The sequence below is a fragment of the Otolemur garnettii genome, unplaced genomic scaffold, assembly GCF_000181295.1.
Source record: "Otolemur garnettii isolate 467f Iridium unplaced genomic scaffold, OtoGar3 scaffold00011, whole genome shotgun sequence".
Lineage (NCBI taxonomy): Eukaryota > Metazoa > Chordata > Mammalia > Primates > Galagidae > Otolemur > Otolemur garnettii.
This window is the reverse complement of record NW_003852406.1, coordinates 29,867,373-29,893,496: the sequence shown is the minus strand read 5'-3', so window position 1 is coordinate 29,893,496 and position 26,124 is coordinate 29,867,373. Positions and strand designations below refer to the sequence as shown.

Here is a 26,124-nt window from a genome sequence, read left to right as displayed (position 1 = left end):
GTTCAGTTAATATCTACTGTATATGTGCATCCTTTCTATTTGTATGAATGATGCCGTGTCATCTTATACTTTATTAATTTACAACATAAAGGTGGTATATTTGCTATAATTTTTTTTTTCTGGTTTTTGGCCAGGGCTGGGTTTGAACCCACCACCTCTGGCATATGGGGCCGGTGCCCTACTCCTTTGAGCCATAGGCTCCACCCTACTATAATTTTTAATGTATTTTAAATGAAGCAAATCAGTAGATAAAATGGACAAAATAATGACAGTAAATTTATGAATATGAACTTTTGTTCCGGTCTGAACTGGAGACAAGTATATTAAATAAACCTTTTCTCACCTATTTAAGTCATTGTTTGTTGACTGTGCAGGTCTTTTGGCTAAAAAGGCTGTTGAAGCTGGTCTGCATGTTAAACCTTATATAAGAACAAGTTTATCTCCAGGCAGTGGAATGGTTACACATTACCTCAGTTCAAGTGGAGTATTGCCATACCTTAGTAAGCTTGGGTAAGTGACAGTTACTATTTTAATTGACATTGGTATTAAGTACATGTCAATACTACTTGTTGAGACTTTTCATATTCAACAATATGACAAAAAAAGTGTGCTTTAGTTTTATTGGTTAACTTTTGTCACACAATCTTTGAGGCCTTATCACTCAGCAAATATTTATTGGATATAGCCGATGACCAAGGTGCTCATTGGCTACTTACAAGATATGATATGATCTTCATGATAATTCATTGATCCTCAATAGTAAAACAAGTAAAATCAAATAATAATGATACACAGTTAAAGAAATAGTACCAAGAAGTACATAATTTTCATGAATTGTGGAGATCAGAAAAGAATGAAATCTTACAGGTTGTATTTGTGGAGTAAATTGTCTTAATGTAGTTTTGTGAAGTTATTGGACATACACTATATAAATTCAGCTGTCCCTGAACTTTGAAAAGATAATTTTTGTATTTTTTGGTAATAAAAAAAAATTGATGTGTTTTCATAATACAGTTTGGATTATCTTACATATATCATTAATTTCTTTGCAAAATTGATCAATTTTATGTTTTTTGCTTTTGGAATAGGATCTGGAAGTAATTTAGAGGATTATACCTCTTTTATTTATTTATTTGGGTTTTCTTGTTGTTGGCAGTTGTTGTTTAGCTGACTTGGGCTAAATTCAAACCTGCCAGCCTTGGGTGTATGTGGCGGGCCCCCTACCCGCTGAGCTACGGGCGCTGCCTGGATTATACCTCTTTTTAGTTAGATCATCTTAGAATTATTGTCAGAGACTTTTCTTGGGTTTAATTGGTTTAGAATGTAAACATTTACTTCTATCTGGGTACCCAATTACAATGCCTGTTTTGGGTCCTTTGGTCAGATTATTATAGTCAAATCCTCTTGATACTTTACAGTTTAAACCCATTTGGATGGAAGTTTAATATTAATTTTTTAAAAGGTCATTCTTATTTATTGATAAAGGTTAATCCATGTGTCAGAAATATTCTTTTCTTTCTTTCTTTCTTTTTTTTTTTTTTTTTGAGATAGTCTCACTATGTCACCCTCAGTAGAGTGCCATGGCATCACAGCAACCAAAACTTTTGGGCTTAAGTGATTCTCCTGCCTCAGCCACCAAACTAGCTGAGACTACAGGTGCCCATCACAACGCCCGGCTATTTTTTGTTGTAGTTGTCATTGTTTAGCAGCCTGGGGCCAGGTTAAAACCTGCCAGCCTCGGTGTATGTGGCTGGCACCATAACCACTGTGTTACGGACGTCGAGCCAGAAATATTCTTCTAAGTAATCTTATTGTAGTGATGGAATTAAAAGATAAGACTTGTCCTTTCTTTATGAATGTCATGATGTACTTTCCACTCACATTTTTTTATTTAAATGCAGATTTGAAATAGTTGGCTATGGATGTTCAACATGTGTGGGAAATACCGCACCCTTATCAGAAGCAGTTTTAAATGCAGTAAAACAGGTAAAATGTGTGGATCAGCAAGCCACCTAAATGACTTCTTAACTATATTTTGTTATTAAATTTTAGAAAACATATTGATGTATTTATATTTCCATATAGTCTTTGTACCTGTAGGGAAGAGAAACTTGGGAGTGTTAAAATGATTCAGAGTCATTTCTTGGTCTTTGAAATAATTCTTTTTTTGTTGTTGTTGTTGTTGTTGTCGTTGAGACAGAGTCCCACCCTATACCCTGAGCAGAATGCAAGGGCGTCATAATTTACTGCAACCTCTGACTCAGGCTGTGGGCGTCCCACTGCCTCAGCCTCAGCCTCTGAAAGCCACTGGAATTATAGGTGCTTGCAGCAGCGCCTGGCTGGGTTTTTCATTTTTTTAGGAGTTGGGGTCTCCCTCTAGCTCAGGCAAGTCTCGAACTCCTGAGCTCAAGCAATTCCCTCCTCAACCTCTCACAGTGCTGGGATTACAGGCGTGAGCCACTGCGCCCGGCTGAAATAATTTCTTGATAATGTAAGGAATTAGTTTTGGTTTTTGTTTGGGGGGCTTTTTTTAGGATTTTTTTTTTTTTTTTAAGTTTATTTACAGGGTTGATAGTTCCATATCTAAAAATTACTAATGTGTTTTTTGATTGCTTAGCCCTCAGACTGTGATATTTAATATTACTTATTTATGACTATCTAAATTTGTACCATCTTGTGGATTGAATATGTGTATGTGTGTGTTTTTTTTTTTCAGGGTGATTTGGTTACCTGTGGAGTTTTATCTGGAAACAAAAATTTTGAAGGTCGCCTTTGTGATTGTGTTCGTGCCAATTATCTTGCCTCTCCACCCTTAGTGGTAGCTTATGCCATAGCAGGCACAGTGAATATAGATTTCCAGACAGAGCCTTTAGGTATCTTTCTTTTCCTTTCTGTATATGTACACACATATTTCACACACACGTTTCCCCCAGAAGTTGCTGTGTTTTTGAAATGTTTCTTAGACTGTCCATTCTTCAAATTATTGCAGGAAAACTTATGTAGTTATTAATTTCTGTGTTCATGTGAAGTTGCAAGTAATTAGTTCTTCCAGCTGAAGCATCCTGTTGTTGAATAATTTACTTGGTTTCTGTGATATGTCTTTGAAAAGTTGTGAACATTTTGAGGGAGTTATTTTTATTTGCTGAATATCATGTTCAAATTATTTAACCAGGTACTGACCCTGCTGGCAAAAACATTTACCTGCATGATATTTGGCCTAGTCGAGAAGAAGTTCATCAGGTAGAAGAAGAATATGTTATACTATCCATGTTTAAAACATTAAAAGAAAAAATAGAGGTAAGAGTCTTTTGTCTCTTTTATAGTTTAATAAAGTTGCATGTTTTTTTATTTCATACATCTTTGTAAGTATAATAAAAATTAAAATTTATTATTGTGGTCTCGGCACCCATATCTCAGCTAAAACAACAATGACAACTGCTACCAAAATAATAGCTGGGTGTTGTGGTGGGCGCCTGTAGTCCCAGCTACTTGGAAGGCTGAGGCAGGAGAATTACTTAAGCCCAGGAGTTTGAGGTTGCCATGAGCTGTGATGTCTTGGCACTCTATCGAGAGCGGCATAGTGAGACTCTGTCCCATTTAAAAAAAAAACAATTATTGTTGTGTATACACAATTTGTTAATGAGTAATAGTTGTTTTATATGTGGAATTTATAATTACAAAGGGAATGGCTTTGTATTACAATTGATTTTATTTACTTATTTGAAGTGTATAGCAAACACAGAGTATAAGTCTACACATTTTAAGAAAGGAAAAAACTGTTAAAATTTTAATATTCAAATCATGTTTGACTTGTACAGTTACAAAAGCTGCTCAAATGTGATTTGTATTCATCTTTTGTCATAGGTATACATCAAGTATTATACTTTTAATAGTTTTTCCTTTCTTAAAATGTGTACATAAATATGTATATATATTTGGTACCCTTTGTATTTGGCATCCTGAATGTGAGTACACTTCATAGAAACCTCTTGTATTTGTCACTCCCGTTCAGATATTTTCAAATTCAAAGAAATGAGCAAGCAATGAAATCTCCCTCCCACCAATTTCCTGGCCCTTTACTTTGCTTCTGTAAAGCAACCAGTGATGTCTTTGGCATCTTTCCAGAGATGTTTTTATGCACATACAGACAACTTTTAAGAACTTTATAAATATGAGGGCAGAAAAAGTACTTAGCAAATATATATCGATCCCTTGCTGTGTGCCAGGGATCATACTCTTCCAGGTGTTTGGAACACAGTAAAACTCAGAATTCTCATGGGGAAAGGCAGGCAGCGAATTATAAAGAGAAAAATTAAGTAAATTATATAATATTTGTTATTTGTTAAAAATTAGTAAGTACTATAGAAAACCTAGATGAAAGTAAAGAGGGTCAGTTGTGAAAAATTTGGAGAGCAGATTGCATTTTTATATAGAATAGTGGAAAATATTTGAGCAAAGTTCTAAAGGAGGTGAATTACGTATCTAAACAAAGAACAGGGCTTCCTAAGTAAAGGGAGCAATCAGGGTAAAGGCCTTAAGGAAGAAACTGTATGTTAAGTTTATATTGAAACTTACCTCTTCGGGTGTTTCTGAAGATCTGGTATGCTGGAATTTGGTAAACAGATCTTTATTCTGTCCAAATAATGTTATTTTATAGAATTCACTATTTTAGTTTTCTTTCCAAATGGATTAGCCCTTTTTTTCATTCTGATCTACATGCTATTTTATTCCCCCAATCAGTTTTATAAGCCACTTTTTCTGAAATGTTTATCTTTCTTTTGGTTCATTAACTAAAACCATATTCACAGATGGGAAATAAACGATGGAATTCCTTAGAAGCACCAGATTCAGTTTTGTTTCCATGGGACTTAAAGTCTACTTATATCAGATGTCCTTCATTTTTTGATAAACTTGTAAGTACTGTTTTAGCCTTTGATCTTTTAAAGATTGTTTTCAGCTAAGATCTTGCAAAGGGTTCAATGCCTTGAACTTTTTACTTTTTAGACCAAAGAGCCAATTGCACTCCAGCCTATTGAAAATGCCCATGTCTTACTATATTTGGGAGACTCTGTTACGACAGATCATATATCACCTGCTGGAAGCATCGCTAGGAATAGTGCTGCTGCTAAGTATTTGACAAACAGAGGGTATGTGTGTGTGGCTTTAAGCTGTTTTGTTTTGTCTTCTTTCTCACTGATTAAGAGGCTTCAACGGGTCATGTTCTTTTATCCAGTAAACGTGCTGCATGCTGTCATAGGTATCTGTTGTTGCATTTGACTTAAAAAAGCTACGGTCACCTGTTTCACCTGCTTATATCTTAGAAATTGAAATTACTGTTTTAAATTGATCCTGTATAGTCTATATAAACAACTGATTAGAAATAAAATTTTTCTTTTTCAGTGTACTTTGTTGAAAAGTCAGCTTGGTTTGACCTACCAAATGTAGCCTGATCATTTGGGTCTACCAGCTTCCCATTATTGGAGTACAGAATCTAAATGTGTATTGTATGGGCTATAAAATGCACATGAGACTAATATGAAATCAAAAGACAATGAATTTCTGCTTTTTTTTTTTTTTTTTTTTTTTGAGACAGAGCCTCAAGCTGTCCCCCTGGGTAGAGTGCTGTGGCATCACAGCTCATAGCAACCTCCAACTCCTGGGCTCAAGCGAGTCTCCTGCCTCCGCCTCCCAAGTAGCTGGGACCACAGGCACCCGCCACAACGCCCAGCTATTTTTTGGTTGCAGCTGTCGTTGTTTGGCGGCTGGGCTGGATTTGAACCCACCAGCTCAGGTGTATGTGGCTGGCGCCTTAGCCACTTGAGCCACAGGCGCCGAGCCTGAATTTCTGCTTCTTAAACCTAAAATTTTATAGGAACAACAAACATGAAAATATCTGCAGCTAGTCAAATCTTATTTCATTTATACATGATTAGTAATATGCAATTGCTTTGTTATTGACGGACTATTTTGACACCAGAGACAAAGTTTTGCAAAAAAAAAAGTTGTAATACTACTGTCTGATTACCTTTTAATGCTTAAGTTGATGCTTGAACAATTCAGATGACAAGATTTTTCACTGAAATATGTTATAAAGATTAGTCCTATGTAGTCTGGTTTGACGTGTAATCCAGCTTGAATTTGTTACTGCTCAAAGATGGGGCATGTTGAGCATCAATAAGAATAGTAACTGGAAGGGACTGAAGCATAGCAGTATATTTAAATGCATGATTATAATAAAGGAAAAAACAAAAATCAGCTCATTTTTTTTGGAAATTGGAGAACAGTCAATTTTTTTTTTTTTTTTGAGATAGAGTCTCACTATGTTGCCTCGAGTGCTTTGGCATCACAGCTCACAGCAACCTCCAACTCTTGGGCTCAAGCGATTCTATTGTCTCAGCCTCCCAAGTAGCTGCCACAGTGCCCAGGTATTCTGTTGTTGTTGAAGTTGTCATTGTTGTTTAGCTGGCCCAGGCTGGGTTCGAACCTGCCAGCCTTGGTGCATTTGCCATAACCACTGTGCTACGGGCGCCAAGCCAATTCTTTTTCTTTTCTTTTTTTTTGGCAGTTTTTGGCTGGGGCTCGGTATGAACCCACCACCTCCAATATATGGGGCCAGTACCCTACTCCTTTGAGCCACAGGCACCACCCATAAGCAGTCAATTCTTTTTTTTTTTTTAATAACTCACATTCTTAGTAATCAAAGATACTTTATTTATTTATTTATTTATTCTGTAGTTTTTGGCCAGGGCTGGGTTTGAACCTGCCACCTCCAGCATGTGGGGCAGCGCCCTACTCCTTTGAGCCACAGGCGCCACCCTAAACAATCAGTTCTTTAACCAGCTTTTCTTACATGGGGTAACCAAATCCTTGATGAAGGAGAATTTATAGAAGTTTTCCAACTAACAAATGAAGAAGGAATGATTGAATTAGAGAATCACCATTTTGCAGTCTCATTTGAAATAATCAATCTAGGCCATGATAATCAATTGCAGATAATATTCCAGAAAAAGACAATTGAGTATCATGTGCTTCCTGAGTACTTTGTTGCCAGAAATTAAAAATGTGAAATTTTATCAAACCACTGGATCTGACATCTGGTTTACAAGAAACACAAAAGACAGAAGGATATATTAAATGGTACTGTGGAGGTGTAGTAAATCCAGTCTAGACAGGGAGGAAAGGGAACACAGACAGTTGTCCCTGGGTATGTGTAGGGGTTTGGTTCCAGGACCACCCTTATATATCCAAATCTGTGCATATTCAAGTCCTGCTCTTGGTCCTGCAGAATCCACATACATGGAAAGTTAGCCCTTGGTGTACATGAGTTTCTGGGTCCTACAAATACTGTATTTTCAATGGGCATTTGATTAAAAAATAGTCACACAGTGGGAAGAGGGGAGAAGGGAGTGGGTTGGAGAGTCATGGTATATAGCACAACTCTTGGGGGCGGGACAGAATTATAAGAGAGAGAGACTTTAACAAATGCAATCAATATAGTCAAATTATTTGTGCCCTCAATGAATCCCAAACAATAAAAATAAATTTTAGGCTTGGCACCCGTAGCACAGTGGTTAAGGCACTGGCCACACACGCTGGGGCTTGCCAGTTCGAACCCAGCTGGGGCAAGCTAAACAATGATGCAACAGAAAAATAGCTGGGTGTTATGGTGGGCACCTGTAGTCTCAGCTACTTCAGAGGCTGAGGCAAGAGAATCACTTAAGCCCAAGAGTTGGAGGATGCTGTGAGCTGTTGACACCGTGGCACTCTACCAAGGGCAACATAGTGAGCCTCTGTCTCAAAAAACAGTCATATGTAAGTTATATATAAGTCAACCCTCACAATTTAAACCCGTGTTGTTTTAGGGTCATCTACAGATTAAAAGAGACTTTATAGTTTAGATCAGCTGAATGCATTTATGAACCGCATTTGAATCCTGATTTGAACAAAGCAACTTTAAAAAAATAGGGAGAAAAATCAGGGATGTTTGAATATTGACTAGCTATCTGATACAAAGAAATTATTGTGGGGTTTTTTTAAATATGTCTACATAAAGATGGTTTTTTGTTTTAAGACAGAGTTTCACTCTGTTGCCCAGACTGAAGAGCAGTGGCATCATAGTTCACTGCATCCTCAAACTCCTGGGCTCAAGTGATCCTCCTGCCTCAGCCTCCCAAATAGCTGGGACTACAGGCAAGGTGTGTGTCACCATACCTGGCTAATTTTTTCTATTTTTAGCAGAGATAAGATCTCTCTCTTCCTTAGGCTGATCTTAAACTCCTGACCTCAAGCAATTCTCCTGCCTTGGCCTCCCAGCGTGCTAGGATTATTGGCATGAGCCACCTATGCCCAGGTTGAAGATCTATTTTAAAGAATCTATATAGCAGGGCTGGGCACAGTGGCTGCTCATACCTGTAATCTCAATTTGAGATCAGACTGGGCAATATAGTGAGACCCTCTCTATATTGTCTCTCTACCAAAGGAAAAAAAGAGTGAGTCTCTGACTTTTAGAGAAACACTGAAATATATAGAGTTATAATAAGATTTCTGAGTTTTGCTTCAAAATCTAATGGAGGTGACTATAGTAGAAACAAAGAGTCCATTGAGTTGATCATTATTGCTTGATGACAGGTACCTGGACATTCACTATTCTGGTGTCTTTGCTTTTGTACATGTTTGAAATTTTCCCTAACTAAAAAATGTTCTTGAATGTGTTTTACAGCTCAGTAATACAATAGTATGTGACTGTTTTCCGTCTGGATTGAAAACTGACTTTGGTAACTTTCTTGTAGCCTTACCCCTCGAGAATTCAACTCTTATGGAGCCCGAAGAGGAAATGATGCTGTGATGACAAGAGGCACTTTTGCAAATATCAAGCTTTTTAATAAGTTTATTGGAAAGCCAGCTCCCAAAACAATTCATTTTCCATCAGGACAGATGGTAAGAATGTATACAAAGTATTTAGGCAGTTGTTAACTGGATCAAAATTTTGTATTAAAGATTTTTGTGTTTGTTTTAATCTACAGCTAGATGTATTTGAGGCTGCCGAGCTGTACCAGAAAGAAGGTATTCCACTGATTATTTTAGCAGGAAAAAAATATGGTTCGGGAAACTCAAGAGACTGGGCTGCCAAAGGACCATATTTGCTGGTATTAATTCTTAAAATTTATCATCTTAAGCTTCAAAGGGTTTTACATATTCCCTTTTGTCAATAACATTCTGTCAAAGTTTCTTTTGCCTATTTGAATTTTTTAATACTTATTTGAATCTCATTTACAGGTTGTTTATTTCAGTGATCTTAGCTAGTACTTTGTACTCATCTAGTTAATTGTGTTTTAGTACTCTGAATTTGATTAAACCTGGATCAGTGAGGAAGTCAGTATGGTAGAGGGAAAAGAGATTCTGTCTTAAACTATTATTTTAGGATAATTACTTATGCCTATTGGTAGTTTTACTTGCCTTCTTTTCATTTAATTTTCTCTGATTTGCTCCATCAGGGGTTAAGGGACTCAGGTAGTGGGTGAGATTTCACCTCTCCCCCACCCTCACGTTTCTTTGCCAGGAAACATTCCTCCTGAGACTGTTTCCTTCTTGTAAGGCAGGTCGGCTGTCTGCTGGAAGGACTAGTCATGTGACATGTGCTTCCTGCTATTTCATACTGACAAGCGCTTCTCTTTACGAGTCGAGTTAGTTGTAAAAAGGCTCCCCAGAACACAACCCTCATAGCATATCATGAAAACTTCATCTTCTTGAATCTTTAATTTCTCCTTTAAAGTTCAAATACTCTTAAGAACTTAGCACACTGTCTTTTTTTTCTTTTTTTTTTTTTGAGATGGAGTCTCACTACGTCACCTTTGGTGGAGTGCTGTGTCGTCACAGCTCACAGCAACCTCAAACTCTTGGGCTTAAGTGATTCTCTTGCCTCAGCCTTTCAAGTAGCTCTTTTCTTTGCTTTTTTTTTTTTTTAGTGCAGTGTTTTTCAACCTTTTTTATCTCACAGCACATTTGAACCTATAGTTGAGCTTCCATAGCACACTTAAATTATGTTGATCAAAAAAAGATTAAAAAAAGAATATATTTACTGTGCTTTGAACTTCTTTCAAAAATAATTAATGAGCTTTGTGCCCATAGCACAGTGGTTATGGAGCCAGCCACATACACGGAGGCTGGAGGGTTCAAACTCAGTCTGGGCCAGCTAAAACAACAATGACAACTGCAAGAAAAAATAGCCAGGCATTGTGGTGGGCACCTATAGTCCCAGCTACTTGGGAAGCTAAGGCAAAAATCCCTTAAGCCCAAGAGTTTGAGGTTGCTGTGAGCTGTGACTTCACAGCACTCTACCAAGGGCGACATAATAAGATTGTCTCAAATAAATAAATAAATAAATAATGATGGTTCAGTGCCTGTAGTTCAGCCGCTAGGGCCCAGCCACTTACACTGGAGCTGGTGGGTTCGAACCTGGCCTTGCCCGCCAAAAAACAATGACAACTATAACCAAAAAATAGCCAGGCATTGTGGCAGGCACCTGTAGTCCCAGCTACTTGGGAGGCTGAGGCGAGAGAATTGCTTAAGCCCAAGAGTTTGAGGTTGCTGTGAACTGTGACACCACTGCACTCTACTGAGGGCAACAAAGTGAGACTCTGTCTCAAAAAAAGAAAAAGAAATGTAATTAATTATCTTTAAAATTTTTTACAGCATGCCTAAGATCCTCTTGCAACATACTGCTTGAAAATCAACTACCTTATAGTAATAAACCAAATTCTCATCCTTCTGTGATATTAATTATAAGCATTAATTATAGGTATAGGTTCTTTTTATTCTGAAAATGTATTTAGTCTCTGTTTGTTTTGAGCCAGAGTTTCATTTATTCATTTATTTTATTTATTTATTTATTTTTTTCTTTTTGCGACAGAGTCGCCCTCAGTAGAGTGCTGTGGTGGCATCACAGCTCACAGCAACCTCAAACTCTTGGGTTCAAGCGATTCTCTTGTTTCAGCCTCCCTTGTAGCTGGGACTACAGGCACTCACCACAACACCCGGCTATTTTTTGTTTGTTTAGCAGGCTTGGACCCGATTCGAACTCACCAGTCCCATAACCACTAAACTACGAGTACCAAACCTGTTTATTCATTTCTTGTTTTTGAAGTACTCTTTGATGACATCTTTGGCCTGAGATTCTTTGCCATAGTCTTTTACTGTACAACTGCAGTCAACCACTTTACAGGGGTTTCACCTCTTTGTCAGTTTTACAAAGGCCTACCCATTCCCTTAGTTTCTTGTTGTCATAAGCTTTAATTAGGTTGATTTGGAGTTCAGCACAAAGGGCCTCCACCAACGTGACATATACATAGGCTCATCACAGTTGGATGCAAACACACAAAGATGGGCTTGTCGCTTATCTAAGGCTTTGGCAGCCTCTGAGATTCCACGTGCAAGGCCACTGGATGAGGGCAGGCTTCAGCACCTCTTGTAAAGCAGTGTTAACATGCATTACACCTCCAGCAGCAATGCCTTTTTCCACTAGGATGATGAGTTACAGGTGAAGCTGAATCTTTACCTCATCTCCACGCCTCCACCTCCACACTGCTTGGCAGCAATAGGGAAAGAGTTGGTGTCTGTTTTGTTTTGTTTTGTTTTTGAGACAGAGTCATATGTCACCCTCAATAGAGTGTGGTGGCATCAGAGCTCATAGCAACCTCTAACTAACTACAGGCGCCCACCACAATGCCTGGCTTTTTATGTTGTTGCAGTTGTCATTGTTGTTTAGCAGGCCTGGGCCAGATTTGAACCTGCCAGCCTTGGTGTATGTGGCTGGTGCTGTAACCACTGTGCTATGGGTGTTGAACCTTAGTGTCTATTTTTTATGTTGCAGGCTTTCCTCCTATAGTTGGTGATCTTTGGCTTCTATTTAGTTAGACATTAACAACTTGATTATAAGCTGTAGGTGGGGACTGAGTTTTGACAAATGGAAGGTCTTACTGTAGATTATTGGGTTATAAGCTACCTTTCTCATTGAGAAAGCCCTACATGTGGTTATATTTTTTCTGAGGCCATACAGGTTCTTCAAGGAAGCAGACTTCGTTCAGGATGCAGACTTCTACTTTATCCCTGTATTTTCAGTCAGCATTCTCACCCTCGCCTTCCCCTTGCCTAGTGTTCTTTAGTCTAGAAAATGCATTATCAGCAGGGGTGATGGCACCCCACTCCCAAGGTGGTGAAAATTGATTCTTAGGTAGTGAAAAAAAAGTCTTACTCTTTTTATGTATAAAGTGCAGATAAACACATAGTATCTAACAAACAGTATGTTTGTGGTATTAAAATATCAGAGGGAGAGGAGGTGAAGAGAAAGACACGATTAAGGAAAAGTTGTCTTCAAAGCCTTCTTAGGGGCACCCGTAGCACAGTGGTTATGGCACCAGCCACATGCACTGAGCCTGGCAGATTTGAGCTCAGGCCAGCTAAACAATGACAACTGCAACAAAAAAAATAGCCAGGGAAAGGGCAACAGCTTGAGACTGTCTCAAAAAAAAAAAAAAGCTTCCTTAGGAGACAGTAATAGTTTGGAAAAGAAGTTGCAAAGCACAAGTCTAGAGCCTCTCCAGCCCATTTTCTGCATTAACCTCTACTCGTCTAGAGCGGATTTAACTGGAAATCTGCTTTTTGTAGACTTGATTTGTAATCAGTATTCCAGTGTTCTGAGAATCTTATGCCTCTGAGTCTCAAGTTTTTCCTGGGTTTTGTGTTGCAGTTGACTCAAACCTCGTTGGTATTACCCTGATTTTAGTTTATCATTCTGTAGTTTCAACATTGTCTAAGTCAGTTACCTATCTGTTGTTTGTTTGTTTGTTTTGCAGTTTTTGGCCAGGGCTAGGTTTGAACCCACCCCTCCGGTATATGGCGGGTATATGGGGCCGGCGCCCTATCCCTTTGAGCCACAGGTGCCGTCCCAGTTACCTGTCTTTTTTTTTTTTTAAATCATAGCTGTGTACATTAATGCAATCATGGGGTACAATGTGCTAGTTTTATATACAATTTGAAATATTTTCATCAAACTGGTTAACATAGCCTTTACGGCATTTTCTTAGTTATTGTGTTAAGACATTTATATTCTACACCTAGTAAATTTCACATGTACCCTTGTAAGATGCACTGTAGGTGTGGTCTCACCAATTACCCTTCCTCCACCCATCCTCCTTCCTCCCCTCCCCTCCCTTTCCCTTTCCCCCCTTCTTCTTGGTCTATAGTAAGGTTGAGTACATTGGATACTTTTTCTTTCATTCTTGAGATACTTTGCTAAGAAGAATATGTTCCAGCTCCATCCATGTAAACATGTAAGAGGTAAAGTCTCCATCTTTCTTTAAGGCTGCATAACATTCCGTGGTGTACATATACCACTATTTATTGATCCATTCATGGGTCGATGGGCACTTGGGCTTCTTCCATAACTTAGCAATTATGAATTGGGCTACAGTAAACATTCTAGTACACATATCTTTGTTATAATGTGATTTTTGGTCTTCTGGATATATACCTATCTTTTAAATATTTATAAAATCTCTCATCCTATTCCCTGTGTTCCTTGAAGTTTATACCTTATTTACTCCCTCATTTTAGTGGCATTTCAAGAATGAGTGTTGAAGAATACATGTGTTCGATCTGCCATGTTTAAGCAGCCACCCTGTTTATAGAACTCTTTCTGTGTGGTGGGCAGAGCCAGCACTTAACTCTGGAGTGGTGGGAAGAGGAGTGGAGCCCAAATAACTCAGGGAATGCCTTAAAAATCCAGAAAAATAATCTTTTAAAAGGCTTCTATAAATCTTTACTAGATCATTGATTCATATGAGGTATTAAACTAAAAGTGGTTTTTCCCTTTAAATGCTCAGTGAAACCAACGTTTACAGTGATTAGAAAAAATAAAATGCATGTCTGTTACAGGGTGTAAAAGCTGTTTTGGCTGAAAGTTATGAAAAAATACACAAAGATCATTTGATTGGAATTGGCATAGCTCCACTACAGTTCCTTCCAGGAGAAAATGCAGATTTCTTGGGCCTGTCTGGCAGAGAAACATTTTCTTTAACATTTCCTCAAGAGCTGTCTCCTGGGATTACATTAAATATTCAGGTATCTCTAAAATTCTCAAATATATGATTATGCATTCTGTACTCAAAGAAATGGTTATAAATGGAACATAACTTAAAACTTATTTAAAGTAGTTCATGTTCTTTGGAGAAAAGTAGAAAGAGCAGGATATTTAGTCCAGAAAAAAGATCTTTGGAAGGGTATCTTGCCTTGCAGTTACTTTTGTCTGCTTCCTTTTCCTGGATTTGAACTCTTGGTGATCTAAGTTTAACCCAAGCATATACATCACTCCAAAGCGAAGGTGGAGTTGAACATTCATGGTTTAAAACACAGATTTTATGACTAAGAAAATAAAGGGAAAACTTAGAGGGTTATGTACATTGAACTACCTGGTGTAAAGTGAATATGAGTAGTGAGTATAACTTCCTCAATGTCAAAATTGACATGCTTTGATCTAGTGTTCCAGGATAGTATACTTGTCATTTAGAATTAGGGATGAAAACAACTGTTTTTCTACCTAGCTGTGAAGCTCACAGTCAGGTATCTCAAATGTTTTGCTAGCAGCAGAAGGGTTACAGATAATCAGAATGTATGAAATTAGAACCAGGAAAATCAGACAGCATATGTAGCAAGTATAGTCGTTAAATACAGAGACAAATTTTTTTTTTTTTTTGAGACAAATATTCTTAATCACTAAGTAACACTTGGAAGATTTTACCGCTCACATAAGATGTTTTTGTTTGTTTAAAGACAAGCACTGGAAAAGTGTTCAGCGTGATTGCTTCATTTGAAAATGATGTGGAAATAACATTGTACAAACATGGAGGATTATTAAACTTTGTGGCACGAAAATTCTCATAGTATCTACTCACCATGGGTACCTTCCATAACTGGTAACTGCAAAGCCTTTTGTGCTGGACCCAGGAATCCTTACCATGGAGCTGCAGATAGTCCCAGTATACTCACTTATCTCCTCCATGGATGTAAATGATTATGAATCAACGTAGTGACTGAAATGAAATCTTCTTGATTTTAAATAATATACGAATGGTGCTATTAACATTGCTAAAATCAACGTGTGAAGTGTGTTGTGGAAGAGACCTGTAAGTATGGGGGGGAGATATTTTATCAGACCATTTTGTAAATAAAGGCAGATTTGAACTTGTGTTGAAGATTCTTATACATGTATGAGTAACCTTCCTGAAGTTGTTTAGTTTTGCACCTATAAAACTGTGTACTACTGTTTGTTGGTTAAGAGTAGCAGGTTGAAATATAAGAAGCCAGATTAAGACTCTAAAATGATTGGTTGGAATCTGATTTATAAATGGGCTTTTATTGATTCCTTTTCAGAATTGACCTGGACACATTTGGCTTTTTTAGTTTATCATATAAGCCAGGTTTATCCTCAGTGTTGGTCTAACTATAAGTGATAAAACCTGCCCCAGATCACAATCATTCTGTCTAATCCAGCCAAAGTTTCCTCCATATCCGAAGATGTACCATGGCAGAATATAGCTAATTGCGTGGTAGCATGTCTTAGCAATGGAAATACAGTAGAACCTCTGTAAGTTGACTGCCCAAGGGACTCTAAGAAACTGGTCAACATACAGAGGTGGTCAACATAAGGAACTAGGCCTATTGTACATGTCTGGTAAACGTAAGGAGGTGGCCAATTATGGAGGTTCAATATGTATCACATCTGATACAGCCCTTAATTTTTTAGTAATTTGCCACTGGCAAACTGATCTCTGGCAAGCTTCAAATGGCATATTAATTGGGTTAAAAGTATTTTGCTTGCCCTATGTAATACTATAATTTCCCATAACCTACTATTTTAGATATTATTAACTACAATTCCACACTCATTTTATAGTTGATGAGGAGAATTCATTTAATCATTAAACTCTAAACTGATTTACTCTAGACTTTTAAATTATCTACCCTAAATTGTATAGGTGCTTAACCGTAGCATTTTTTAAGTGTTGCTATTTCTTAATTAAATTGATTTCCTATCATTTTGAATTTTACCTGGGATGCATGATTCTATTAGTTTTGTTATATTACTGTTTTAACCAAAGCTAACTGTAAGGATAAAACACTTAAGTGTTGCTATGTCAATTCCATATAGTCTCAGTGTGTGTCTGTCCACCACATGAAATGTTTTGTCAAAAAGATGTTTGGCACCTTTAAAAAGAAAAGTTGAGTAATTAATTCCAGAAGGTTCCATACCTTTTTAAAACTAAGAAGTTAAACTTAGTGGGCTAAAAGTTAAGTGTAGTGATTTTTTCAATGTGACCTACTTAATGTTACTGCATTTCAGAATTTGCTTACTTTGCAGAGTAAAGAATTATTTGTTTAAAGCTAAAATGCTGAAACTACCAAACCAGTGGATGAACACCACTGAGAACTTTGCACATAATCAATCAATCTTTGAAAATATTTTGCAAATATGTGCTTAGACAAAAAGATGGACTATAGCTTGACAAAGCAAATTTCCCCTTCATTTAAATTTTTTATAGATATTTTCTTGGGTACTTTGAAGTTATATTGTGTTTTCAGTATATGCTGTATATCTGTCAGTGCGTGTGTTTTTAATTTATAGGAAAACATGAGTTAGGGATGGAGATCTTAACAAATTTAATGTTAAGCTACCTGTGATGTGCTTTGAAAAAAAATGGTAATTCCAGATGGTATGTGGGGGGAGAATCTGTATTATTTTGAAGGCAGACTATATACCATGTATATAGTCTGTGGGCAGAGGCACAAGCATTCATCATTAACATCGGATCCAGGAGACAATGAGGAACTAGCCAGCTAGCTGGCTAGCTAGCTATGAATTTAACATTTATATTTCCTTTCTACCTAGTCTAGTAATAATACAAGTAAATCTTGTATTTCAGGAACAAAATCAAGGTTCTCATTTTTTGCTTATATACAGTGAACCAAATGTTTAATAAACATGGTTTTAAATTGGGAAAGAGTGATAGACGTATGTTCCAGTGTGTCTAACTTACAATTGTGTTTCTAGCCAAATGCTGTGTTTGCAAAAATCTGGCATCTGTTGGGTTTTTTTTTTTTTATCTACTTGTTGACTATATCTAGATAATTTTGTGTTACAAAAAAAAATAAAAATTTTGTGAAAAGAAAGTGTAATTGGCACACACACACACAAAAGCTAGTGTTGTGAGATTAAAGTACAAACTTAAAGGTCATTACCAACAGCAGCATTTTAAAGATCTTTTTAAAACACGATGCTGCATATCATTGCCATTTTCATACCTTTGGCTTTTGCTGCTCCTATAAAATAAAATCCGTGAAAATGTTATTCAGCCACTGAATTGCCATTATTACATCTAAAAAGTTTATAAGAGGACCGTTGTCCTTATTTCTGTTTTATCTCCATGTTGGTACTTTAATATGGGAGGTATTAAAATCCCTTTAGTCACATTGTTCAGTTTTTTGCTGGTAATCAAACTGCAGTTGTATTTAAAGGGAAGAAAGTAAAGCTAAGCCATACATACATCAGAATCACAGTTGATTGAATATATGGTTACACTGTCGAGTGCATTTGTCTTCTCTCAGTGATGAGTGACAGAATGAGGAGAAATTTGAGTGATGTTTTTCTGTGGTTGAATTAAAAGACACCTTTCTTTTGCCCTTAGGTTTAGAAGATAACTAAGATACTGGATATTGAGCCTATCTTAGTTTGATTTGGAGTAATAAGGACAGGAGAAGGGGATGGACTTCGGCTTTTTCAGTGTTTTTTCCCCCCAAAGGGTGATAGTGTCAATGTTTATATCAATTATACACATAATATGTGGCTATGAAACCATATATCTCAAGTTATTACAAATCATTGTCTATTATTTAAAGCCAACCAAACAGTGTAACAGTTTTAAGTTCAATAATGTTAAGTATTGTATAGAAATATATTGGAGGCAGGTTCAGTTGATGACAATTGTGTATATGTTACTGATGCTGTAAATTATTTTTAATAAAGAAAATTGTATTATCACATTTGACTCTTGTTGTAAAATATTTTGTGGTAATTGGAAATGAAACACCATGACTTAAAAAGAAATGGGATGCTATCCAGAAATTTCTCTTCAAACGTGTTATCTAAATATTTAGACATTAGTTATTCCTAATAATGACTGCAGAAATGTGGATCATATTTTATTCCGCTACTTAAATCTAGCAATTCCCTTCTTCTCTGGGGCTTATGAGAATGAAAACCAAGGTAAATACTTGAAATAAGGATGGCCTTAAGAAACAATGAAATTGAATATGATAGAGGAGTTGTTCCAATAAACCCTTAGATTCACACAATCACAATTTAGAATTGAAAAGACTAACATTTCATCCAAAGCAGGATTACTTGTACAAATAGTATTATCTTGAAAATTCAAGAGATTTCTCAAATACTCTGTACTGCAATAGGCAACCCATCCTATTGATTGAAAACATCTTTGTGATATATACCTGTAGTCCCAGTTACTTGGCAAGGTAACAAAGGAGAATTAGCTTGAGTCCAGAAGTTCAAAGTATAGTGTGGCCGTCGCATTCCAGCCTGGGCAACATAGCAAAATCCTGTCTCAAAAAAAAAAATTAATTTTGAACTGAAGTCTGCCTCCATTTAGCTTATGGATTAATACATATCCACTGATTTTGGTTTTCCCTAATCCATGTCTCCTTAACTTTTGTACAACTAAGCATTAAATACATATTAGTGAATAAATGGACCTTTCACAAATTACATTCTACATAACCACCCTTTATTGTGGAGGTGGTTTGTGTTAAAGTGACCGTTCAGGACGGAATTGGGAACATACTATGAACTGTGTATTCCACGAGGAAATGGCCTTTTCTTGAGGGTGTTAAGTATTACTGTTTCTATGCTGCAGGACCAACTAAGGGGGACTGCCTGCTCCCCAGCCCCCGTCTATTTTGGTTTTTTGAGACAGTATCACTTTGTCTCCTTGGTAGAGTGCCATGGCGTCATCTCTCACAGCAACCTCAAACTCTTGGGCTCAAATGATTCTCTTGCCTCGGCTTCCCAAGTAGTTGGAACTACAGGCCCCGCCACACTGCCCAGCTATTTTCAGAGATGAGGTCTTGCTATGGCTCAGGCAATCCACTTGCCTCGACTCTGCTGCCTGTTCATTAGTCCTCATGAAGTAGGTAATCCACAGGTCTCTACCCTAAAGGAATGTTTTGAAAATATGGTTGACTCCCCACATATCTAAAAAGGTAAGTCCTTTCTCCCACTCTTAGTTACAAACTAAATGAATTAATAAGGCCCATTTATTAAACTTTGGCATTCATAAACCATAACTGGCAGGCACATCTTTAAAGCCTTCTAAGAATTCCAACTTGGTACTACAAGTTTGCATTACAAAGGCTAATACCAACATAAGCATGGCTTATCCAATCTTTCTTGGAGGAAACAGACCATCAGTGTTGCATTTAGTTGGTTTAGTTTTCACTTGATGCCAGTTTTGCTTTTTGATTATACATTAGTTACTTCAACTTTATCATTTCAATTTGATGTGAGTAGTTTGGCTGATAAGTTTTCCAAAACATTAAGCTACAAAGCCTGTGTTCAGTGTACTTGTATTGCAAAAGTAGAGGTATATGTAACCCCCCAAAAATCTGCTTGTATAATAACACTTGTGTTGTCACTGTGAACTTTTTAATTTTTCATGTTATTAGCACTGAATTTTAAACAACCTGTAATGAGTAGTTTAAGGAAGTATAAAATTACTGGGCTATTAGGGTTTTGGTTTTGTTTTCTTTGAGACAGATTCTTGCTCTGTCATCCATGCTAGAATGCAGTGGCTTTACCATAGCTCACAGCAACCTCAAATTCCTGGGCTCAAGCAATCCTCCCACCTCAACTTCTGAAGTAGCTGGGACCACAAGGTACGTGCCACTATGCCCACCTTGCCATGACATTTCCTGTCTTAGATTGGTGCAACTTTTTATTGTGACATCCATTTTTGGCATTATTGAAGAAAAAACAAGATGTGGCAGCATTTATTAACAGCCTTCAGAGTGTTTATTCTTACAGTAATCTGCCTCTGCATAGTTTGTCATAAAGACATAATTTAAAATGCATAGAAGGTTTATGTATGAGCATTTTTTAAATAAGGAAGTGCTCAAAGTGAAAAGGCAATTTACAAAGTACGATATTTTTAAAGAAGGTGCAGGGAGTGGAAATATACACACACCAAAAAGGCTGTTGTGGATCTAATAGTTCTGTCTCTTCAATCCTTGTAATTTACATATTCAATCTTCAGTCCTATTCCCTCATCCTAAGAGGAGTAGGAAGACCAGTAAAGGTGGAACAGTGAGAAGCGGAGAGAGTTCAAGAACTGTCTGAGGGAATAACAGGTAAAGGGGTCTAAGGAGACCAATGGGATTAAAGTTCTTGTTACAAAAAATAGAAGTTAAAATTACTTTTTTAACAACCTAAAGGAATGGAACATTATGTCACCCTTGAGGTTCTAAAAACACAGCCCTGGCTTAGCACAGTGGTTATGGCGTCAGCCACATACACTGAGGCTGGTGGGTTAGAACCCAGCCCAGGGCCAGCTAAAATGAACAATGACAACTGCAACAAAAAAATTGCTGGGTGTTGTGGCAGGCACCTGTAGTACCAGCTACTTGGGAGCTAAGGCCAAAGAATTGCTTAAGCTCAAGAGTTTGAGGTTGCTGTGAGCTGTGATGTCACAGCCCTCTACCCAGGGCAACACAGTGAAACACTCTCAAAAAAATTAATAAATGAAAAAAAAAAAGACAGCGCTGCTCCTTGGAGATTAGAAATTAGATAAGAACCAAATCTAAAGTGGAAATACAGGTCTCCTCAAGAGGTTGTAGAGGTTTAGGATTCATCCAAGTTGATCAGGATGACTGTAGATAACCAGAATATGCTATATTCTGACAGAAAGGAAAGTATAGTACAAGCATTAGCAAAAACAAAATAAGAGACCAAGATGCAGGTAAGAGTGGACCGGGGTCTAGAACTCTCCTAGTAGACAGTGGTCTGACTTACCAGAGAAGTCCTAGTTGGCTGGAGAAGGGGCATCAAGCTACTTAACAGGTGCTCTTAACGATTAAGATCATCCAACTAGGGTGGCGCCCGTTGCACAGTGGTTATGGTGCTGGCTGGCCACATACACTGAGGGCTGGGGGTGGGTTCGAATCCCTCCAAGGGCCAGCTAAACAACGACAATTGCAACAACAACAAAAAATAGCTGGGTGTTGAGGTGAGCGCCTATAGTCCCAGCTACTTGAGAGGCTGAGACAAGAGAATCTCTTAAGCCCAAGAGTTAGAGGTTGCTGTGAGCTGTGACACTACAGTACTCTACAGAGGCGACATACTAAGACTGTCTCAAAAAAAAAAAAATCATCCAACTAATCTGGCTGATATCCATGAATCCCACGCAGCCTTCTGAAAATGATGCGGTTTCTGCAAACTTTACCGCAGGGAGAGAATCCACCGATTGCTCTACCTAAATAAAGATTCTGTCCCAGTTACCAGTTCCACTTCTCAGTATAATGACTAATTCTTCACAGGAAACCGGAACTGTGGTGACCTCAGCCCCCTGGGAAACCCGTGGGGGCAGCCTTCACTCTCCCTCTACCATATATTATGTTGAATTAAATGGGTCGGGAAAGGGGAGGAAATTCTAGTGCTGTGGCAAGAGGCAAAGCTGGGAAGTGGGTGACCAGGGTCTGTGTCATCTCGGCTTCAAGGAGCGTGTAGGCCCATTCGACACCTAAGACCTAATACAGTTCAGTATCCGGGGAAAGCTAGGTCGCGCGTCAACAGAAGCCAGGCCTGTCGGGACCTCTGATCAGGACCCTCGCCGTTGCTGGGCTCTCGTCTACCCCGGGCAGCACATTCGAAGGCGGCCTCTAGCGTACGTGCCTGCAGTAGAAGACAAAACCACAGCGAGGACTTGAGTCCTTTCGCCACGCTCAGAACGCCGAGAGCGGCGGTCCACGTTGCCTCCCTGACTGGCGGACTGGGCGGAACCGCGAGGCCGAAAGCCTGCTAAATGGCTACACACTGCGGGGCGGGGCGGGGCCTAACCCGAGAGAGCCAATCAGAAACAAGCAGTCCAGTTAGTGACAAGGTAGCCGGATTCTTACTGCGGCACCGAGAGAAGGCGGTTGCGGGGTTGCAGAAAGCCAATCAGAACCCCGATCTCTGAATTTCAGTTCACAGGCTCCTGGGCGGGGCCGGGAAAGCCCTGGTCGGCCTGGCTGCGCCCCGCCTTTCAGTAGTCTTCTCTGACTGGGCGGCGAGAAGGCTGAAGGAGCCAATCAGAAGTCAGGGTTCACGGTGCTCGGAGGAAGGGCGGCCGGAGGCGCTGCTGCTCCCTCACAACCTCCTAACGTGGGCGCGGGGCGCGGCCAGAGTACCAGGCTGCTGGCAAGCTGGATCCCACCCCGGGACGTCGGGTCATTGCTGGTGAGCAGAGGTGGGGAAAGCAGAGGCGAGCCCCAGATCTCCCCAGGGGTGGGAGAGACGCCCCGAGAACTGGGAGGCTTTCTGCTAGTCTGGAGCCCAGAGTCCTCGATCCTCCCAAAAGGGCAGGCTGATATCCAAGAATGAAAGCGTGGCATCCGAGAATCTGTCGGGCCCAACCCTCCTGAGATCTGTGTGGAGGAGCTGGCAGAGGGCAGGTGCGGCTCCTGACACTCGGAACCAGGTGTCTCATGGGCACAATTTCTAAGGCTCCACTATACCTCACTAATACAGTAACGTGTGAGCCTGACTAGTGTGCCCTCCGGTTCCCTTATTTTCCTGACCTTTAGGTCAACAACCCCTCTGCAGCCCGCTCAGCCATCCCTCTTTCTCCTTGACCCTGCAGGAAGACGCCAACTTATGCATTGTTGTTGTTGTTGTTGTTGTTGAAAAACTACAGATTCTAGATTCCCTACTCCCCTTAATGTTTCATGATCCCCTTGAAGGTTAACAGCTAGCTCTGTGAGTGAAGGCAACCCTTGAGTCATTCCATACTGAATAAGGAATCAAGGTAGATGCTGGAAATGCAGACATTTACCGGATACGGGTAAATGTTTACCTAGGAGGGACACAGCTAAACCTTGGAAGGACACAGCTTTACCTTGGAGGGACACAGCAAAAGGGGATGCAGGGGAAGAAAGGTAGATTTGGAAGATATGCTAGGGCAGAATTTGTAACACTTTGGAGCGGGGAACAGGAAAGAATCAAGAATGACTTCTGCCGGGTAGGTGGCTCACGCCTGTAATCCCAGCATTTGGGAGGCCAACGTGGGTGGATTGCCTGAGCTCACAGGTTCGAGACCAGCCTGAGCCAGAGGGAGACCTCATCTGTAAAAATAGCTGGGCATTGTGTGGGCACCTATAGTCCCACTACTTGGGAGGCTGAGGCAAGAGAATTGCTTGAGTTTGAGATTGCTGTGAGCTATGATGCCATGGCACTCTACCAGGGGTTCCCAAGTGAGACTGTCTCAAAAAAAAAAAAAAAAAAAAGAATGACTTCTGTTTCTCATTTGACATACCTTGCACGGAGTGTAGAGTGCAAGGTCCAGTACCCCTGGTGTAGGACAAAGGTTATGAGATTCTGGCACAAACCTTGCCATTGTGGAAAACATTTGCTTCCTGAGGGATTCATTTTTTCTTTTTCCAAGTAAAATACTGTTGGCAGGATATATAAACCAACAAATCTATAGGATTTGAACTCCTCCCTCCACACACAGGAGACATTGACTAAGACAGACATCTCTAATAGAATGTATCTTTCTTTGTATGTGTTTATTTATAGGAGTTGACTTGATTTGTGCTATTACTTCTATGATTTGAAGTCCTTTATTACAAAAAAGGGGGGGGCAAATTTAAACTCAGAAATAAATTTTAAACACAGAGAATTTTAGAGCCAGATGGGACTTTTAAGGATGATCTAGTCCTACTCTCTTTTAGAGGCAACTTGACTAGTCCAGAGTTTCAGAGGTTAAAGTACCAGAGCTGGGATTAAAATATGCCTTATTTCTGTGAGCACAGCAACTTTTATTACATTGAGCTCCTTTTGATGGCCAGAGTTGCCAACGTGACTTTGAACTGCTGCAGAAAACAAGGCTGTCCAGAGGCTCAACGAGCCCCATTCCAGGATATTACAGGAACGCATTCTGGACTAGGAAGGAGATTGGCCCTCACCAATTGCCTCTAAGGCTCCTTCCAACTTTTTTTTTTTTCTTTTTTGAGACAAAGTCCCAGCCTGTTGCCCTGATAGAGCGCCACGGCATCATACCCTATAGCAATTTCAAACTCTTGAGTATAAGAGATCCTCTTGCCTCAGCCTCCTGAGTAGCTGGGACTAAAGGCACCAGCCACGTGCCTGGCTAGTTTTTCTATTTTTAGTAAAGACAGGGTCTCATGCTTGCTCAAGCTGGTCTTGAACTCCTGAGCTCAAGCAATCCACCCACCTCAGCCTCCCAGAGTGTTAGGATTACAGGTGTGAGCCACTGCACCCAGCCTGCTTCCAATTTTAAGAACTTGTTATTCATATCAAATTCAGAATTATTTTGACATCCTTAATGCTTTGGGATTTGGAAAATTACTCCAGGATTTCACCTTGAAGTTAATACTTCAATTCATATTCACCAGTTTACATATATCCAGGAGGAATGTTAAAAGTCACGTGAAGTCTTAATCCCAAATACAGTGTGAAAAGGTATACTGGTTCCCAGAAGTTTCAGGTGCCAAGATTGTTTTGAAACTCCCTTTAGATCTTGTCACAGTATCTTTAGTGCACACAATCTGAACAGCTTAACTTACTTCTGAAAGCAAAGGCTCTGATTAGAAGAAATGCAGTAAGTATGACAGATGGTAGAAACCAAACAGTGGCACAGGCGGCTATGCAAGTTGGAGGATGAAGAAATCACTGTGGGTAGGAGGATCAAGGAAGGCCACAGAACGTGGCTTGACTCCTTATTATCACTGGACTCAGCGGGCTGTAGTCCTGGGACTGAGGCAGGGAGAGGATCGTATAGGAGAGTCCAGTACACCTCCCTGAATGTTATTCCCTCCCTCTCATTAAAGAAAGTTTCACTTTTGCTCTGACAGAGCCAAAGGTAATAGACAATAATGGGCATTTGGCCTGATTTGGGAGCTCCAAGTAGGTCCTAAAATCTACCCTTCTTAGTCTCAGCCAATGTCTCAGAAAGGTTCTTTTTTTTTTTAAGGTAAACTTCACATTCAGCAGGAGTTGCAGGTCTTAGTTTACTTGGTATTTAAGTGAAGTTTTTTGGTTTTGTTTGGTTGGGTTTTTGAGACAGAGTCTCACTCTGTCCTGGCTAGAGTGCTGTGGTGTCATAACTCATAGCACCCTTAAACTCTTGGGCTTGCTAGGCACGGTGGCTCATGCTTGTAATTCCAGCACTTGGGAGGCCAAGGTGGGTGGATTGCCTAAGCTCACAGGTTCGAGACCAGCCTGAGCTGGAGCAAGACCCCATCTCTAAAAATAGCCAGGCATTGTGGCAGGTGCCTATAGTCCCAGCTACTTGGGAGGCTGAGGCAAGAGGATCACTTGAACCAAAGAGTTTGAGGTCGGGTGGCACCTGTGGCTCAAAGGAGTAGTAGGGTACAGGCCCCTTATGCCGGAGGTGGTGCGTTCAAGCCCAGCCCCAGCCAAAAACTGCAAAAAAAAGAGTTTGAGGTTGCTATGAGCTATGATGCCATGACACTCTACCAGGAGTGACCAGGTGAGACTATGTCTCAAAAAAAAAAGGTTCAGCGCCTGTTCCTCCGTGGTTAGGGCGCCAGGCACATACACTGGACTAGCAGATTTGAAACCAGCCCAGGCCTGCTGAACAACAGTGGCAACTACAACAAAAAAATAGCTGGGCATTGTGGCAGGCACCTGTAGTCCCAGCTACTTGGGAGGCTTAAGCAAGAGAATCTCTTAAGCCCAAGAGTTTAAGGTTGCTATGAGTTGTGACACGGGTGACATAGTGAGACTCCAAAAAAGAAAAACTGGCTCGGCGCCTGTGGCTCAAG

The 26,124-nt window shown here is 39.5% G+C and overlaps 2 protein-coding genes across 3 annotated transcripts in view; both read left to right on the top strand.

Moving 5' to 3' along the window:
• The window catches only part of IREB2 (iron responsive element binding protein 2), a 60,082-nt gene extending 41,989 nt beyond the window's left edge, over positions 1-18,093 (top strand). Inside the window, exons 12-21 of the mRNA XM_023510040.1 lie at positions 375-510; positions 1,902-1,986; positions 2,717-2,873; positions 3,173-3,297; positions 4,809-4,913; positions 5,005-5,147; positions 8,790-8,937; positions 9,024-9,146; positions 13,933-14,118; positions 14,827-18,093. Coding sequence (XP_023365808.1) covers positions 375-510; positions 1,902-1,986; positions 2,717-2,873; positions 3,173-3,297; positions 4,809-4,913; positions 5,005-5,147; positions 8,790-8,937; positions 9,024-9,146; positions 13,933-14,118; positions 14,827-14,937 — 1,319 coding nt within the window. The 3' untranslated portion in view covers positions 14,938-18,093. The remainder of the gene's footprint in view (positions 1-374; positions 511-1,901; positions 1,987-2,716; positions 2,874-3,172; positions 3,298-4,808; positions 4,914-5,004; positions 5,148-8,789; positions 8,938-9,023; positions 9,147-13,932; positions 14,119-14,826) is intronic.
• A 4,348-nt stretch (positions 18,094-22,441) lies between these two features.
• HYKK (hydroxylysine kinase) overlaps positions 22,442-26,124 on the top strand; it is a 22,256-nt gene continuing 18,573 nt past the window's right edge. For both annotated transcript variants that reach the window (XM_023510148.1, XM_003784556.2), the window contains exon 1: positions 22,442-22,555. The gene's annotated coding sequence lies outside the window, so the exon portion shown is untranslated. The remainder of the gene's footprint in view (positions 22,556-26,124) is intronic.